General features: G+C 40.9%; 1 protein-coding gene across 2 annotated transcripts in view; it reads right to left on the bottom strand.

Annotated features, from left to right (window-relative positions):
* Positions 1-16,283, bottom strand: part of nbas (NBAS subunit of NRZ tethering complex) — a 167,784-nt gene that overhangs the window by 15,628 nt on the left and 135,873 nt on the right. For both annotated transcript variants that reach the window (XM_086167558.1, XM_086167559.1), the window contains exon 50: positions 1,822-1,961. In XM_086167558.1, coding sequence (XP_086023684.1) covers positions 1,822-1,961 — 140 coding nt within the window. The remainder of the gene's footprint in view (positions 1-1,821; positions 1,962-16,283) is intronic.

The following is a 16,283-nucleotide window of genomic DNA, read 5'->3' as shown; positions in this document are numbered from 1 at the left end:
AAGCAAATTCCATAATCAAAAATGGAATTTGCAAACACAATACTGTACTTATTGGAAAAAAGAAAAAGAGCAAGAGAGAGAGAGAGAGAAAAGCGAAGTTGGCAGTTAAAAAAAAAAAAAAAGAAGAAATGATTACAGCTGACTTTTTGCAGCGTCGGTGGCTTTACCACGGCTGTCACCCTCCGAGTCGGAGAGATCTGGGGATGAAACTCAAGCGGCTCTCCTGCCCCAAACAACATCCCATTATCTTCTGCTGTTTTATGCCACCATTTCTCGGCTTGAAATGACGGCGATGACAACTTCGCTATCCATATAAATAACTTTCTGAATGATTTCCATTCTGTTTTTTAAAATGCCAGGAAGTCAGAACACCCAGGGAAGGTTTAAATATTTTCTTTTTAACTCAAACCAAAAGCCATAACTTAATTTAATCACATTTTCCATCCAGTTTGTTCTCATAGTTATTGTTGTTCCTAACACTGAATCACACACATCACACAATCGTAATATTGTTACCTATATCTGGCTGTATTTGCTCTTATTTATCATTTACTTTTACCATTTCTCGACACTTGCCTTATTTGATCTTTATCTTTTTATATTTATTTTCTATTTTTATGAATTTGTGCGTATTTCTTTACTGGATGGAGCAACTGAGAACACTCAATTTAAGTAATTCTGATTGTGATTTATATGTTTGTGAAGGGGAAATGTCGGGCCAAGAGCCGTGTAATGCTAATTTACCAATAATTATCAATTGTTGTACACATTTCCATAACAAGGAGACCACAGCTTATAGGAGACAGAGTGTTTTCTTCCAGAAACGTCTCCACGATATTGCTGGATCCCGGTAACTTCACTGCCGGCTCATGTTTGTCATTAAGGTCGTAAGAGCTGACCTTGACTAATTTTTATCGAACCATGAATCACGCCGAGTGGTCATTTACTGGATCTTCGAAAGGGAAGAAGGTGGTTCGGACAACTGTGACTTAATGAAAACCCTCTGGTGTGCGACGAGCTTTTGACGGTCGGATCATCTAAATGGACCAATAGGTCGATAGATGAGTAGATTAAGAGAGAAGTTGAGTAATAGATCAAAATATCTATTTCGATTGATTGGATTTGCAGTCTAACAAGACTGTGATAGTCAATGTAATCCCATTTGATCCCAGTGTTATGGTAACTTAGATTAAAGAAGCCAGTTTGGATCACGCCATTTGTGGTTGACCTTCAAACCGCGTGCCACGGATGCAGTGCCTGTAAGTTGTCCCAACGAAAAAACCCCGCTACTCGTTAAAAGCCTCGGCCTTGCCGTGTTACCCGCCATCATTTCGACGACCCTAAAAAGCTGCGCTGTTTTTTTTTTTTTTTTTTTTTGATCCAGAACAAAACAGCACGGGGAGAGCCGTGGCGTCATTAGGCGCTCATTGACGACACCGGCAAAAGCTTCTGCATGAAGCTTGGAGCTTTGTGAGGACGCCGGTTTTCATTTCCAGTGTGCAGCCTCTGAGATAATATAGTCATAGTTCTTGATTCCTTCTCCAACAAGAATGACACGGCAGGGGGGGACTTTTTCAGTTAAATAAAATATTTCCTGATTCTAATGTGAGGCTTACTTACCCCCTCCTTTTCTACACTTGGTACCAAATGACACTAACCAGTAGTTGTCTTTGGATTTACATTAACCCTGATAGACACACAATTGCTATGGTATTGCTATGTAGCTATGTATAAGTGTCAGGGGAAAAAAACAAAACAAAAAAAAAAAAACTTGAACAGCTGCATGGGAACAAAACAAAAGACAGATGATAATCATCTTACACTTCTTCTCTCATCATGGGCGGCCACGCTTGAAGGAGTAGCACAAGCTGCTGAAAGTCCTCCCACTTCTGCGCCGTTTCGAGCAGCTCTAAGAACAGGGCGTATCTTTTCTCCTCGTCCTCCACATCCTCTATCTGAACCTGAGAAGGATGAAGAAGAGGAAAGGGTTGGAAGCCCAGCAGAGCCATAAAATAGTATAATGAAATGCTCCGGTGTGGTTTGAATTTTTAAATCAAAACATATTGATGTATTTTGATATTCCAAGGTCCTATTACATTGAACCTGATATTGGGCACGGATCGCAAATACAAACAAACAGGCAGCAAGTCTTCACCTGCACTATATGGCCTTGACTCGCTTATTACCTGAAGTGACATCCCATTCCTGATCCAAAGCGTGCCGGTCCCCCCTTTGCAGCGATAACACAAGGTTTTTATTCTTCCAGAAGTGCATTTGAGAGTTCACACACTGATGATTGTCAAGAAGGCCTGGCTCTCAGTCTCTGCTCAATTTCATCCCAAAGGTGTTCCTTAAGAGTTGAGGTCAGGACTCTGTGCAGGCCAGTCAAGTTCATCCACACCAAACTCTGTCATCCATTCTTTATGGACCTTGGTTTGTGTACTGGTGCACAGTCATGTTGGAAAAGGAAGGCGCCAGCTCTAAACTGTGCCCAGAAAGTTGGCGGATGGAATTATCCAAAATGTCTTGGTATGCTTAAACTTTAAAAGTTCCTTTAACCCCTCCATCAAACTTCACACTCGGCAGAATGCAGTCAGACAAGTACCGTTCTCCTGGCAACCACCAAACCCACACTTGTCCATCAGATTGCCAAACGGAGAAGCGCGATTCATCACTCCAGAGAACGTTTCTCCACTGCTCTAGAGTCCAGCGGCGGCGTATTTTTACAACACTGCATTTGATGCGTTGGATTGCACTTGGCAATGGGTTTTGGATGCGGCTGCTCGACCATGGAAACCCATTCTATGAACTCTCCGCACAGTGTTCTTCAGCTAATCTGAAGGCCAAAAGAAGTTTGGAGGTCTGTAGCGATTGACAGCAGAAAGTTGGCGACCTCTTTGCACCCTGCGCCTCAGCATCCACTGACCCCGCACCATCATTTTACCCGGCCTACCATTTTGTGGCTAAGTTGCTTTCACAAATGTTTGTAAAAACCGCCTGCATGCCGAAGTGCCTGATTTTATACACCTGTGGCCATGGAAATGATTGGAACACCTTTTTACGATTTTATGACCGGGTGAGCGAATACTTTTGGCCAAATAGTGTATTTCATGATCTGGATTCGGGAATGGAAAACTAGACAATTTAATGATTAGCCAAAACATGGTGGGCAAGACTGGACTGAACTACGGCAGTCCCTTGCCATATTATGGTTCATCTTTTTGGGGTCTTACTGTGTGGCAGATTTGTCTACCAGAGAGTATGGGAAAGGTTTGTAAGTGTTTTGAGAGGGTCACAAAGCTTTAAAATAAAAATACTCTTGCTATTTTGCTGATTTTTATTCATCGCGTCTAGTTCTGGAACCCCCACGATAAACAAGGGACTACTGTATACTGTTATCCACAGCTTGACTGCCAAAACAAGTGAAAAATGGTAAAGCACAAAGGGTCATATGTAAGGGCCATATTTCACCCGTAAAAAATATCACCTGTGGCTAAACTAATTCTTCGCCTTTCTGTGAGGGAACGAACGAGAATGAGGGCTGCTTAATGTGAGGGGGGGGGGGGTTGAAAGGAGATGGAGAGAAAGTAATTAATTTTCTTCTCAAAGGTTGACTTTTAGTGTGATTTAACAGTTCAGAGAACGGCTGATTTCTGAGGGGAAAACTACAACCTGCCAAAGCATGGCTGCAGCCTCGACAGCCCGCCCCCCCGTCAAACCGACACATTCACCGAACCCCCGCACCCACCCTCACACACTCGGTAAACCTTACTAGTTTCCTGAGGACCCGTCATTGACATTAAACTCAAATGTAGTCCCTTCAGGACTAAAATGACACCAGCTAAATTAGAAGCATTGAAACCAGACATTTTAAAGACACACAGAGAATTTCAGACCAGAGAGGAGCTGCGGATTGAAAGTTTTTCGGACGTTACACACGTGCACCAAAAAGCAACTTTCCCAACTTATTCTACGCGGGTGCTTTATGGAGGTTTAGTGGCACAACATCAATTTCTGTACTGTAGGAATGACAGACGTTGGCAGGGGAGCACTTGTTTTCTTGGAGTGAGGAAGCAGGCATCATGTCACTCAGAGAGGAAAGTGGTGCAGGGGGAGAAAAAAATGAAAACCCAAGATCAAAAAAAAGTAGTTTGTCGGTGCCTAAAAATAAAAAATGTGTGTACGTCAGAATGAACACTTTCCGTACACGAAGTGCCGCTTTGAATTTTCTGCAGTTCACTCCTGGCTTTGACCATCATAAACTGCCGAACTTTTAGACAAGTGACTCCCAAAAAGAATTTGAAAAAAGACTTTAAAAATTTGACTTTTGAAAATGTTAAAGTTTCAAATTTTTACACTTAAAAAGTTTAAAAAGTTTTTTCTCAAAAGTTTAAACAAAATTGAATCTTTTTTTCAACTTTTCATTCGTGTCCTTTTCTCTTTGTTTTCTTTAAAGTAATTTTCTGCTTATTTTAGGCTTTTTGAGGAAGATTTTTGACAATAATCAAGCAAGTTTGCCAACAAGGAAACACTAAGCCAGTTAAGCAAACTGACTTAAGCCAAACTTAATCTAACTTAACTAAAAGTCAGTGGAGTACATGCGAAAATATATTGAAAGAAATTTTATTTTATTTTTTTATTCTATTTATCTCTTAATTTTTCTTATTAATAAAAATAACTACATGACTCGTTTCACAGGCCCTGGGGGATCTCATTAAAAAACAGTTTATTTCCTAATATTAAGCTGATGCATCACGGCTTCCAGCCTTTTTAACGGGACACACAATAAAAGAACTCCATAGCAGTGCGGCGACTCTGATCATCCCAAGCGAGGAATGGCTACGATGGGAAGAGGTTTCTACTTTGCGCGGTGGTTTGTACGTCTGATAAAGCTACTGACTTAAATACACTATTCACAGTCTATCGGTCACCCATTTGTACAGCAGCCGATACATGCCACACCTCATTAACTATCTCTCTAGCTGATGGATTGTGGTGTTTCTAAGGGGCCGCATTAAAAAGGCTGTAAATTGTTAAAGAATACACTTTACTTTGTATACTCCTTTTTTAAATTTCACAATTAATCTATCCGATTTTACAGCTATATTTCATTTAATCTTCATTACTGGAGGATTTAGCTGATGTCCTTAATAGTATATACACTAGGATAATTTGAGAAATTTGTGCCGAGGTTTAAATTTACGTGTAAAAATTTCGTCTCGGTGCTCTGGGAACGTGTTTTTCGGTCGCAGGATGGTGCGATAAATGAGCACAGCTCAAACTGGGGACCCTTGAGAAATAGAGGTCATCTGGAAGAGAGAAATGGAATCTTAACTACCTTCACAAAATTCAGCATCCATAATCTAAAACCTCTCAAACCCATCACTGAGTGTAAACTGCAATACAAAAAATCCCGTTTCGTCACGCCAGATGCCGAACACTCGTCTGCGCAGCAAGCATCTGATCAAACCTAATGGACACATTTATTCATCATATTTGAAGATCCAAGGGCATATAGAGCGCCGCATCCCATAATGGACCGTATTCAGCTTTCCATGCGAGGAAAAAAACGGACGGTCTGATTTTTCTTTGATGAATGAATTAAATGCGGTGGTCTTTCACGTTAGTTTTATGTGGATGAAGAGATGACGCTTAAGAATTGAGAAACTCAATTCTTATTCAGCCGCCGGCAACCATAAAAACCTATCTTTAACCTAAAAAAAAACAAAAACTGTGCAATATTTCATTTCACTGTGTAATATTCAGAACTGCAATATTTCATTTCATAACAGTACACGACAATTTTTCCTTTATCATACTATTGTGCACTCCTTACCTCACTTGTTACTAAGACACTTATAGTTTTATCACTTGTTTACTAAGACACTTTATAGTTTCACTGAGACACTTTATAGTTTATAGTTTATTTTATTTCTAATTCTGCCTTTTCTTTTTATTATTTATTACTGTTATATTTTCTGTAACTCTGGCACAACAATTTCCTTCGGGATTAATAAAGTTGTTCTTATCTTATCTTATCTTATCTTAAACTCTCCGCAGTACATCCGTCCGTTAATGTTCTCCCCTACGGTCTGTTTTCGAACGCGAATAAACACACCGGCTGATTCCGTCTCACACACCTGCGTGCACTCACTAAAAACTCACCTCCGTCAAACCACAAATTAAATTACTGTTCGTCATTACATGGCTGTTAGGCTTTTATTTTCTTAGTGAGGAAGGATGGTAATTAAGGATACCTGGTGATTTGAATCAGCGATCGTGTTGCGGTGGTGTTCTGAGATGAGAGTGCGTAACAGTTCGGCGAAAAAAACATGACAGTAGGGCGCGAAGTGCTTCCCCTCACAGACACACACCGTCTTTCAGTCTGTTAGAGAATTTAAATGTGTACACAATCGCCTCCGTGTCGACCATTTTCCATCTTTCAAAACATTCTGGATGTTGCATCGACATTACCGCAAAATACTACTGCTTCTTTTCTATTTCCGACTACCGACCATTAGCCGCTACTTTTTTTCCCCACACGCTTTGAACACTGCGGCTTAAACAATGATGCGGCTAATTTATGGATTTATGGATGTCGCCAAAATATTTAGCCTTGTCACATTGGACCAATTAAATTACACATCGCTTACACAAATTCACTGAAGAAGTCTTCAGTGGTTTTATAGCGCAGGATAAGGATGAAGGAAGGGATCAATTACTTGGTAAGTACTTGTAAGGCAACTGTATTTTTACTTTTTTTGACCAGAAAAAAAAGCATTTACGGTACGTATTTAATGAAAAGTTTAAAAAACTCTTTCTGTGAAACATGTTTCTGTGTTAATATCTCATGTGAAAAAATGCACACTTGCGGCTTATAGACAAGTGTGGCCAATATACTGTATGTACAAATTTTTTTAATTTTCAAATTTAGTGGGTACAGCTTGTATTCAGGTGTGCTCGAAAGTCCAAAAACTACAGTATATTTTTTTCCTTTTCCAGCTATCAGATATAGAATGCACCTTCAATCGTCCAACGGCGGGAAAATTAACACAATTAAAACAGCAAAGCGGACAGTGCAGTGGAGGTAGTTAAGTAAAAATATGTTAAAGTAGGGTAAAAAATATTAAAAAAAATGAAAAATGTGAACACTCCTGTGCCTAAAAAAATGGAAACTAGCAGCAGACATGAGTGATGCATTCATGAGTGATAAAATGAAATGTAAGAGCTGGGTTTTCAACAGCAGGGTAAAGAAGTCTGAGATGTGATTCCTTCGATCCTTTTTTGGTGGGTCTGCTCACTTCCCTTTTTTTGTGTGCCTCCAAACATTAAATCCTTCGTTATAGGTTAGTAAACGCAAGACTTGTCAGAATTTATACTTCTCTCAGTGTGCAAGACCTACAGGGCTCAGCTCGGGAGCCGCCGTCAGAATTTAATGTGTTTGAAAGGCAAACAATATAAAAGTAGACAGGATTATGTTATCAGTGAGGGTTTTCTGTTTTAAATTACAATTAATGTTCTCGTGCAGTAAGTTTATACTGTGTGCAAGACCAATGCAATTTCCCTATTCACAAGTAATTGTAAAAAAGGACTGTGGTTATAGAGCAATTTTCTAGTCTACTGACCACTCAAAGTGCTTTTTCTGTGTCGCAAACCACACATTCGCACATAAATTCATACAGTAGCAAAGGACGCCTCTAAGGTACGGTCTCGCCAACGCATCCATATATCATGTTCAATAACGGCGAATTAAGGGTCATCTGGTAATGGCCACTTCACGCGGTCCTCGGAGGAGCTGGGTGATGGAGCCAGTAACCCTCCGGTTGCAATCCGGCCTCTCCAGCTCCTGAGCCGTGCCACTTCGGGTCACACGGGTCATCGGTTTATAAAACTGTCGTCATTTTTAGCCAACAGCACCGTGTAACAGGCTCAAGTCAGATTAGAAAAACAACTAATCACTTTTAATAGATACAACTCGTATAATACGCCAGAGGCAGAGAAAAAAAAAAACAAAACAATCAACAACTTACTATGAGTATGTCAAAAACAGTAGAGCTATATATAGAAAAGTTATTCAGCAAATACTCGTTTAATGCGGGGGTTACGTTCTAAAAATAACCGGCAATAGGCGAAATCCGCGAAGTAGTCAGCTTTATGTTTTACAATTATTATAGAATTCAATACTGCACTATAGAATGAAACCAAAGATCAAAACCTGTTTAGGCCCAGGCATTAAAAAAAAAAATATATATATATATATAAACTTTTTCTTACAAATAACCATGATAGTTTTTAGAAATTCTGAACAGTAAAATAATAATTTTAATAGTCAATACAAGATTGGGGACATTGTGACTCATGCGTATTTCGCAGTTCCTCTCAATTTGCTTCCTCCTCCTAACTCTGCTTCGCTGTAGCGTCTTTTTCTACTGAAGGCTGTGGTGCAGGAGTCTTTTTCCAAGCGAAGAACATAGTTATGGGTAATTGCTGGCACTCTTTTCTTCTTCTTATGTTATTTCCCTCCTTCTTTATGTAACGAACCGAAGATTCATTTATGTCGAAATGGCGCTCTACAGCCGCATAGAGTCTACCTTCATTCAGCATGTCGAGAAGTTTAACTTTTTCTACGATAGTTAAAATCTTCCTCTTTCTTTTGGGCGCGTCGTCGGGTGCCTTTGCCGGTGCAGAACGTGTTGTCGACACTGTGGGTTTTGTCATGGAGAAAATTTGCAAACGTAAATTTGGCAAGCTGTACAGAGACAAGGTGTGGAAATTGTTGACACTGGTTAACCGCCCTTTAGCCAATTAGGATGCAGAACACATCATACTGTACTGTAAAAAAAAAAAAAAAAGTGTTTAAAAAAAGTTCACTAAAAAAAAGTGAAGCCGCAAAAGGTGAACCGCGTTATCGCGATGGTTTACTGTATTTACATTCCAGTCGTAACTCAGTCATTCATGAAGTCCTTCATACACATCATAGGAGAATAGAGAACTTGATGTGCGCAGACAACGGTAAATCGCTGTTGTTACTTTGCTTTGCTAATGGTGCTAGAATTAGAAATAGTACCGATACTATCAAAAACTAAGGCTCAAAAATGCGAGAAAAAGAAAAACAATTCCATTCAAGTCATTACACGTATTACAATTGCAAAATGGCTGCCCACTTGAGTCAAAACTGTATTTCCTTTTCCCCATTTTCACTTAAGCAAAGTGTCTCCTTTTGTTGTCTGCGACAAACAAAAATGTGGAGAGAAAGGATACGTAGCGTTTGATTAATTGTATTTCTTTGAGATACTGACAATAAAACAAAGGGATGACATGTACACAGAGTGTGACAACATGCAACACGAGAGCAATATACCAAAGTCAAGCCAAGAGGTGTAGGGGGATAAGCTGAAGGCAAAAACGCTTGCGTACCCATGGACTCTCAAAACAATGTTTCATGTGCACCAGCTGTAACCACTGATACTAAGAGCTACACAGACAACATGAAATCCTCTAAAAAAAAACAATGCTGTCTGACTGAAAGCAGCATATGTTCATTGCCATCAAAGCAAACATGGCAGCAAAGAGCTGCCAGCACACTCTGTGCGTAAAATCCAAGCTTCAAAACAATCTTTTTTTTTTTTTTTTTTTCTCTTGTTGGCAGAATGTGAAACCACGTCATACACGTTACATGGTTGCCCACCGTGACTAGAAGTAGCACCGCTTTTAGGAAAATCACACGGCCGACCCTTTGAGAGAAGACAGAAATGAAGTTTTAGAAGTAGCGGAGAAAGGCGGAAGCGAATCAAACAAGAAATGGTCAACCACAAATGTACTGTTCGTCTTTGAATCTTTGTACCATCTATTACAGTGAAAAGTATTCATCCATTCATTGCATCTTTTGAATACATCAAACCAAGCCTGGGCAGAATATCAATTTACATGAAATGCATTTACAGTGGCATCTATAAATATCCCCTTCTCACCCCATTTTGGCAATATTGGGTCTCCTTCCAGCTCAGGTCCTCTATCAGACGTTCCTCCTGGAAGGTGCTGAAACCATTAAGCCAGCATGGGAGCTTGTACTCCATGTGACCCAATCACAACCGGGGACGATTTGGCCTTTACGCCCAACATCTACAACATAAGGGAATTTCTCCTGATTCTCAATCTTCCTAATGTTGGCGTCTCTGGATGGCGACATCCACCAGTATGCCGTTTTTCTGCTTCTCATCTACCTCCATTATGTCCAATTTGTTTGGGATCACCAACCTGTCAGTATGGAACTTCACATCCTTAGGAAGTGTCTCCCACCTTAAGCTACATGTTGTCCCCCTCCAAACCTGTATCACATACTGATGCATTGGGACCTCTTTCTCATAATTTCTCAGTGCACCTGGGGTGTCGTTTTTCTACGAACCTGCAGGACTATCTATTTTCCGGTGCAGTCAATGGAAGAATGCCATTTCTCATTTCAAAGTGAAAGACGTGAAAATACAAACTCTGCATTTATTTTGGTTAGGTTTAGATATAGATACCGATGTTGATGTAGACATGTTGCTCAATGGTTTGTCGAAAAAACAATGAGAGACGGGTGTCTGATGAAAATCCTCCATTGGTCACGTGGTAGACGCATTGGGATGAGAACCTGGTCCGTCTACATTCCTGTATAAAGTGTGAGCCACCTAATTAGGACGCTCCATGTACGCCTTCCCTGCCAGCATCATGCAGCCCCCTGTATGTGCTGGTTTGTCTCAGGGGCATCTTTGCACAGCCCGCACACGGGTCTTGTCTAATGTGGTAGGCCCCGATCGATTTGTGTTCAAGACTTGCTCTTGTGCGGCCACGATCAATGCCTCTGTGCTGTCCTTCGGTCCAGCCTTTTCCAGGCCCCGACATGTTTTCGAGACGTCAGCCACTCCTTCGAGCTATCGATGCTACGTGCCATGCAGGGGCCGGTCCGTCAATGACAGCCCCTCTGGCTCCTTTTTTTTGTTTTGCTTTTTCTTTTTCCGCAATTCTCAACTTTTGTTCTGCTTTTTCAAATCATCACCCCTTTGCAGAAAAATAGTAAATTCACAGAAGCTGATAAATAACATTGATTTATTATCTATTCATAAACGTTAGCCGCTGTTGAAAAATCTGCAAAACATGAGCTAAAATTAAGTACTAAGAAAATGCAAAATGAGAAATTGGGCGGCAGTTAGCAAAAAATGACCAGATAAGCAACAAGCAGCACTATGTTCCCCCAGAATTTTGAAAGTCCTACAAGGCACATGAGAGACACCGGACCTTCTGTACGCTGGAATAAAGAACATATTAAGTACTCCATGTCATTTTTGAGCGGCGTGGCAGGCCTGGTGTTTAGCACCTCCTCCTCGCACCAATAAGGTTCCTGGTTCAATCCTGACAGAGGTGGCCGATCTGTGTGAAGTCTCCATGTTCTCCGCATGGATTTCCTCCCCCAGTCCAAAAACATGTAGTAGGTTAATTGGAAGCATCAAAACCCCATTGCGTCCCTCTCTGCAAGATAGGCGGAATAAAATAATTGAACTTGTGTCGTTATTCGTTTGGGATATTCGTATCTTTTCTCACTTGTACAGCATTTTGTTGGAATGCAGTCTATTAGTATATCAGTGCTAATGATGATAATGATGATGACAATTTTTATGATTATCGTGCAAGAGAATAATCGACCAGTGGTGTTCATTTTTCATGCCTAAGAAAATATCACAGGTATCAATATTGGAAAAACTGGCTCTACAACGTTACGCAATATTTTTCCTTATTCCCCCCGACATTACCCATCCCTGATCTGAAGGCACAGCAACGTGTTGTTTCATAGCAGAAAACCAGGATTAAAAAAATGCAAATGCAAAGTTATTTAAAATACTTAAGACACTGAGATCGCCACGCCAAAGCTGTAAAGTTTGTAAGAATGTGCAAGAGGTGGAAGAGGCAAGCCTCATTTTCTCACTGCTACAGCAATTACAATGTGCTTTGTAGTTCATGCAAAGTTGTATTTTTCGTCAGTGTGTGTCTAGACCGATTAAAGTCTAATGCAGCAATATAAGATGATAAAACAGAAAAAGTGTGTGCGTGTGTGTGTGTGTGTGCAAGAGAGAGAGACAGAGAGACTGATGGGAGCCGCTTTAGGGTAAATTGAAAAACTGTCAGGAGGCACAGGGTTCAAAACGCACACAGAGTTCAAATAGGATATAAAAAGAGATGAAGTATAAATGGCTGCAGTTGACATGTCCAGATGATGTGTTTTCTTTTCTTAAAGTAAAGCTAGGGTGTGTGTGGGTGTGCATGTGTGTGTGTGTGTGTGTGTGTGTGTGTGAGAGAGAGAGAGAGATGAAAGTGGAGTCGTTCATTCCCTCTGGGAGATACTGACATGAGCTTTCTTTTCACTCCAGTTAGACGCCAAACACACACCAAAAACATCACCGGGATCATACAAACAGGAACACAGGAGTGCACAGACAATCCGAAACAATTGTCTGGATGCCACTGAAAAGGATCAAAACCCCCGTGAAATAATTTCCTTCAAATGTCACCATCTTTCCTAAAGGATGAAAAAAGTCTCATTGAATGGCGTTCTAGCATCAAAGCGCTGCTGCACTGTAAGCCTTAATATCTGAACCATCTGTGAAACCTGACGCGAGCACTGTATCAGTTTTGACACACGTGCAGGACAAATAAAACACCAAACAAATAAACACAGAAAATATTCTAAACTAAAGTCAACATCAAGGGTGGGCATCCGGTGGATCGAGTCCCTTAAACAGGCTTTGAGGTATTTTTATCTGCAGCCAATAAGCAATATGCAAATATCTAAGAACTGTTGGACACTTCTAAGCATTATAAAAAGTCAATTGTGAAAAGTCAATAAAAGGTGAATTAAAAACACCACTTTTTGACATCTAAACAAATATATGATATAAGAATACATATATAAGAATATAAGAAAGTACATGTGAAAACCTGGATAAGAGTAAAATTCAACTAAAGTGCATATCCAATTCATTTGAACAGCAATTGTTAAGTAGTAAAGTTAAAATCCTCCCTAATTAATTTAAAGTCCTTTGCTGTATTAAGAAAAAGCAAAAACTTTCCATAAGTGGCAAACATTTCCAAGAAATAATAAAAAAAAATCGGGAGCAGGAGAGGGGGATCGGACAGAATGTTGACTGATATAACCGGTGTCTTGTTGCCATTGAAGCCAATTCATGAGATCTTTAGATTCTACAGGATAAAACTGCGGGGCGGGAACACAAATGTGCAGTTTTTTTCAACCGGGGGGGGTTTTGACATGATCGACAATCAGCGCCATCAACGTGAAAAAATTAGGCAGCGCCAGAGTTTATGTAAATGTAGTTCATTCAGAATTTTTAGGAATTTCATGAGCATCTGTCCAACATCATGAACACGATCCATCTCTCAGCTAACGTGGAATCTGGCGAAGCTAGTGTGTGTCCGGGGCAGCCATCTGCGACCATGCGGCGAGGGGAGATAGGATCACCAGTTTAGATTGCTGCATCATTAGCTACGAAAGAAATTGACGGATACCCCCTCAACGGTCTAGTCATTGGGTTAAAAGTGAAATACGGAGGGGAGGAAGAGGAGGCGACGAGGAGTGCAGCGGACAGATGAGACACAAAAGAAGCTGAGGGTGAGGAGTGTATCAGATAGAGAGATAAGATAGATCGAGGCGCCTGAAAATGAGCCGATGTCACACAATTCATGCCGACGCTACCTGGGAACAGTTTGTCAATTCTGAGAACCCGCACAAAGCTGCAAAAGCAAAATATCTAGAGTCAAACTTCTTTACAGCTCATGTTTTTTTTTTTTTTGTAAATTCTGATTTTACGCTGTGACAGCCTGTATTTGACCCCACAGGTGAATTATTTTGCGCCATTATCGTCATAGATGGACAGATAAAAAGTCACTCACAGATGCCATTAGCTGACACTGAATGGCTAAGAAGAAGAGAAGTGACAGGTTTCAAATGCATTTACGATTGTGAAAATTTCCTTTTCCTGGCACAAAAGGAGAACGTAGAGCAATCGTCCTCGGAACCAAAAAATTTTTGGTTTGATTCCCGGCTCCTCTTAGTGTGTCCAAGTGTTTAAAATGCAGTGAGGGAATTTCCCCGAAAGGGATTAATAAATTGCAATTATAATTCTTTACATTAAGTAGCGTTAAGACACATACTGAGTGATTGTAAAGGATACTGGACGCCAAATCACAACTCAATAAAGCTTCATTTTCACATGTCATAACATCACACCGCTGCGTTTTTCATGTAATCGGCAGTGTAATCACAACAGACACTGAACGCCCCTTTGGATCAACTGTTTAAGTACCTGTTGAGCAACGCGTCACATCCGTGCGCAGATGGCGGTAGACAGGTTAACAACCGGCGCCGATGCCTGCGTCCATCCTTATAGCTCTTCCCCCGCACTCTTCCCATCGTATTACCACTGTCAGGTGGTGATGGCGAGTGCCACAATCTATATATTTCAATCAAAATGTACAGAATAAATGGAGGACAACGCTTTTTTGCTTCAAAATCGTAGCGAAGTGTGAACATCTATGTTTAATGTTGTCAGATTTTTTTAATTAAAATGGCTATCACCCTGCGTGTTTCCGACTGGGTTTGAAACTGTTTTTTTTTTTTTTTTCTCCCAAACACTTGGTATGCGCTGTCTGCAAGCTGGATTATTAATCTGATGTTTCCAGTCACATGGAAAATAAACAAGTAATTATGGAACACGGTCACATCACCGTTCAAGTAGAGTGATGGCCAGTGTGGGCTCAAAACAGCACAGGGCGATGTTTGCATTTGTTTAACATATTTAAATATAATTTTTGGAAAACTTAATGGTAGCTTGAAGGAGTAGCTCCAAGCCCTCAGTCTGTCATCTAGGTCACGGTCGATCGTTGCAAATTTACAGTTGAATAGAAGAAGTTTCTCGGAGGACAGGAAGAAACGACTTACATGGAGATGTATTTTATTTTCCAAAATTTGAAAACTCAACATCTTAGTCAGTGGGAGTTTGCAAGTGATAAATGGTCCCTGTGTGGAGTTTGCATGTTCTTTCCATGTTTTCTGTTTTTTTCCTGCAGGCCAAAAACATGGAGAAGGTTCATTGCAGGACCTAAACTCTGCTTCTCTGACAGCTGGGATAGACTCCAGGCTGCAGGATAAGGGGTTGAGATGATAAATGAAAAAATGAATGCATAATAAGGGTGTTGGTGGACACTTTAATGAATTAATTTATGATCCTCTATTAATGAGTGTTATGAAATTGTGTTATTCAAACATGTACTTGATTAGAATAAAAGGGCAGTCTTCAGAAATCCTACCAGGCCAAAAGAAGGACGGACTTTGGCCTTCGGATCACATGTGCAGCAATATCTAAGGTAATTTCTTTCGCGATTAGTCTCAAATCTAGTGTAAAAATGGCCACACTTTAACACAAGATATTTAAATGTCAGTCCACTGAAAGAAATGAGACAATCTTTTCGATGTCTCACTATTGAGCTCTCATATTCTTGAGTTTGTCCAAGCCGATCTTAGAGCACAAGTGAACCTTGGCACGAATCAACATATCGGCCAGATAATCTCTGGCAATTACCTCAGTCCTTGAATCAAGAGCGAGGCCCATAAGGGGTAGTACACCTGAGGCGGGCATGTCAGTGTATTGGACTACGGTTGCAAGTGGAGCTTAGGGACCCGGAGATCTGTGTGTCTGGCCTTTACCGAGTGCGCTTCGAATGAGCTCATCAATATTCATTGACCCGGTCCGGCTAATGTCCCAGGCGACGGGCAGAATAAAGTTGCAGAGGTCGCACACTTCACGAGGGGGACAGGGGAAACGAGCAGTGCCGGGAAGGGGGTCGGGGGTAGGGGAGGCGGGGAGTAAACACCGTAAGGTCACTGCCTCTCGGCCTGCGGGGGGGGGTTGGGGAGTTTATTACGGCTTGAAAGCTGAGCACATGTCGGCGCAACGCGCACACACACACCATGGTTCGCATAGAGGCTGACATGACAAGATGAGCTAAACACAAACAGACAGCTCTTCTAACCTCTGCCTCTATTTGTTTTCCTTTTTTTCATTTTTTTTCTTTAATCTGAGGCACATCTGCGTCGTATAACATGACACTTGAGCGTACCGAAAGGCACATATCTCAGGAGAAGAAGACAAGGAAGTGAGGAAGAAAGATGCTAAGTGAGGGAGGAGCCGGCGAGACAAAACAGAGTTTGGATGAGAAAAATGAGCCTGGAGTTT

The sequence above is a fragment of the Fistularia commersonii genome, chromosome 20 (assembly GCF_037954325.1).
Source record: "Fistularia commersonii isolate RoL2024-O1a breed Wild chromosome 20, RoL_Fcom_v1.0, whole genome shotgun sequence".
Taxonomy (NCBI): Eukaryota; Metazoa; Chordata; class Actinopteri; order Syngnathiformes; family Fistulariidae; genus Fistularia; species Fistularia commersonii.
Note: the sequence above shows the minus strand (reverse complement) of the source record. Positions and strands in the feature narration are given on the sequence as shown.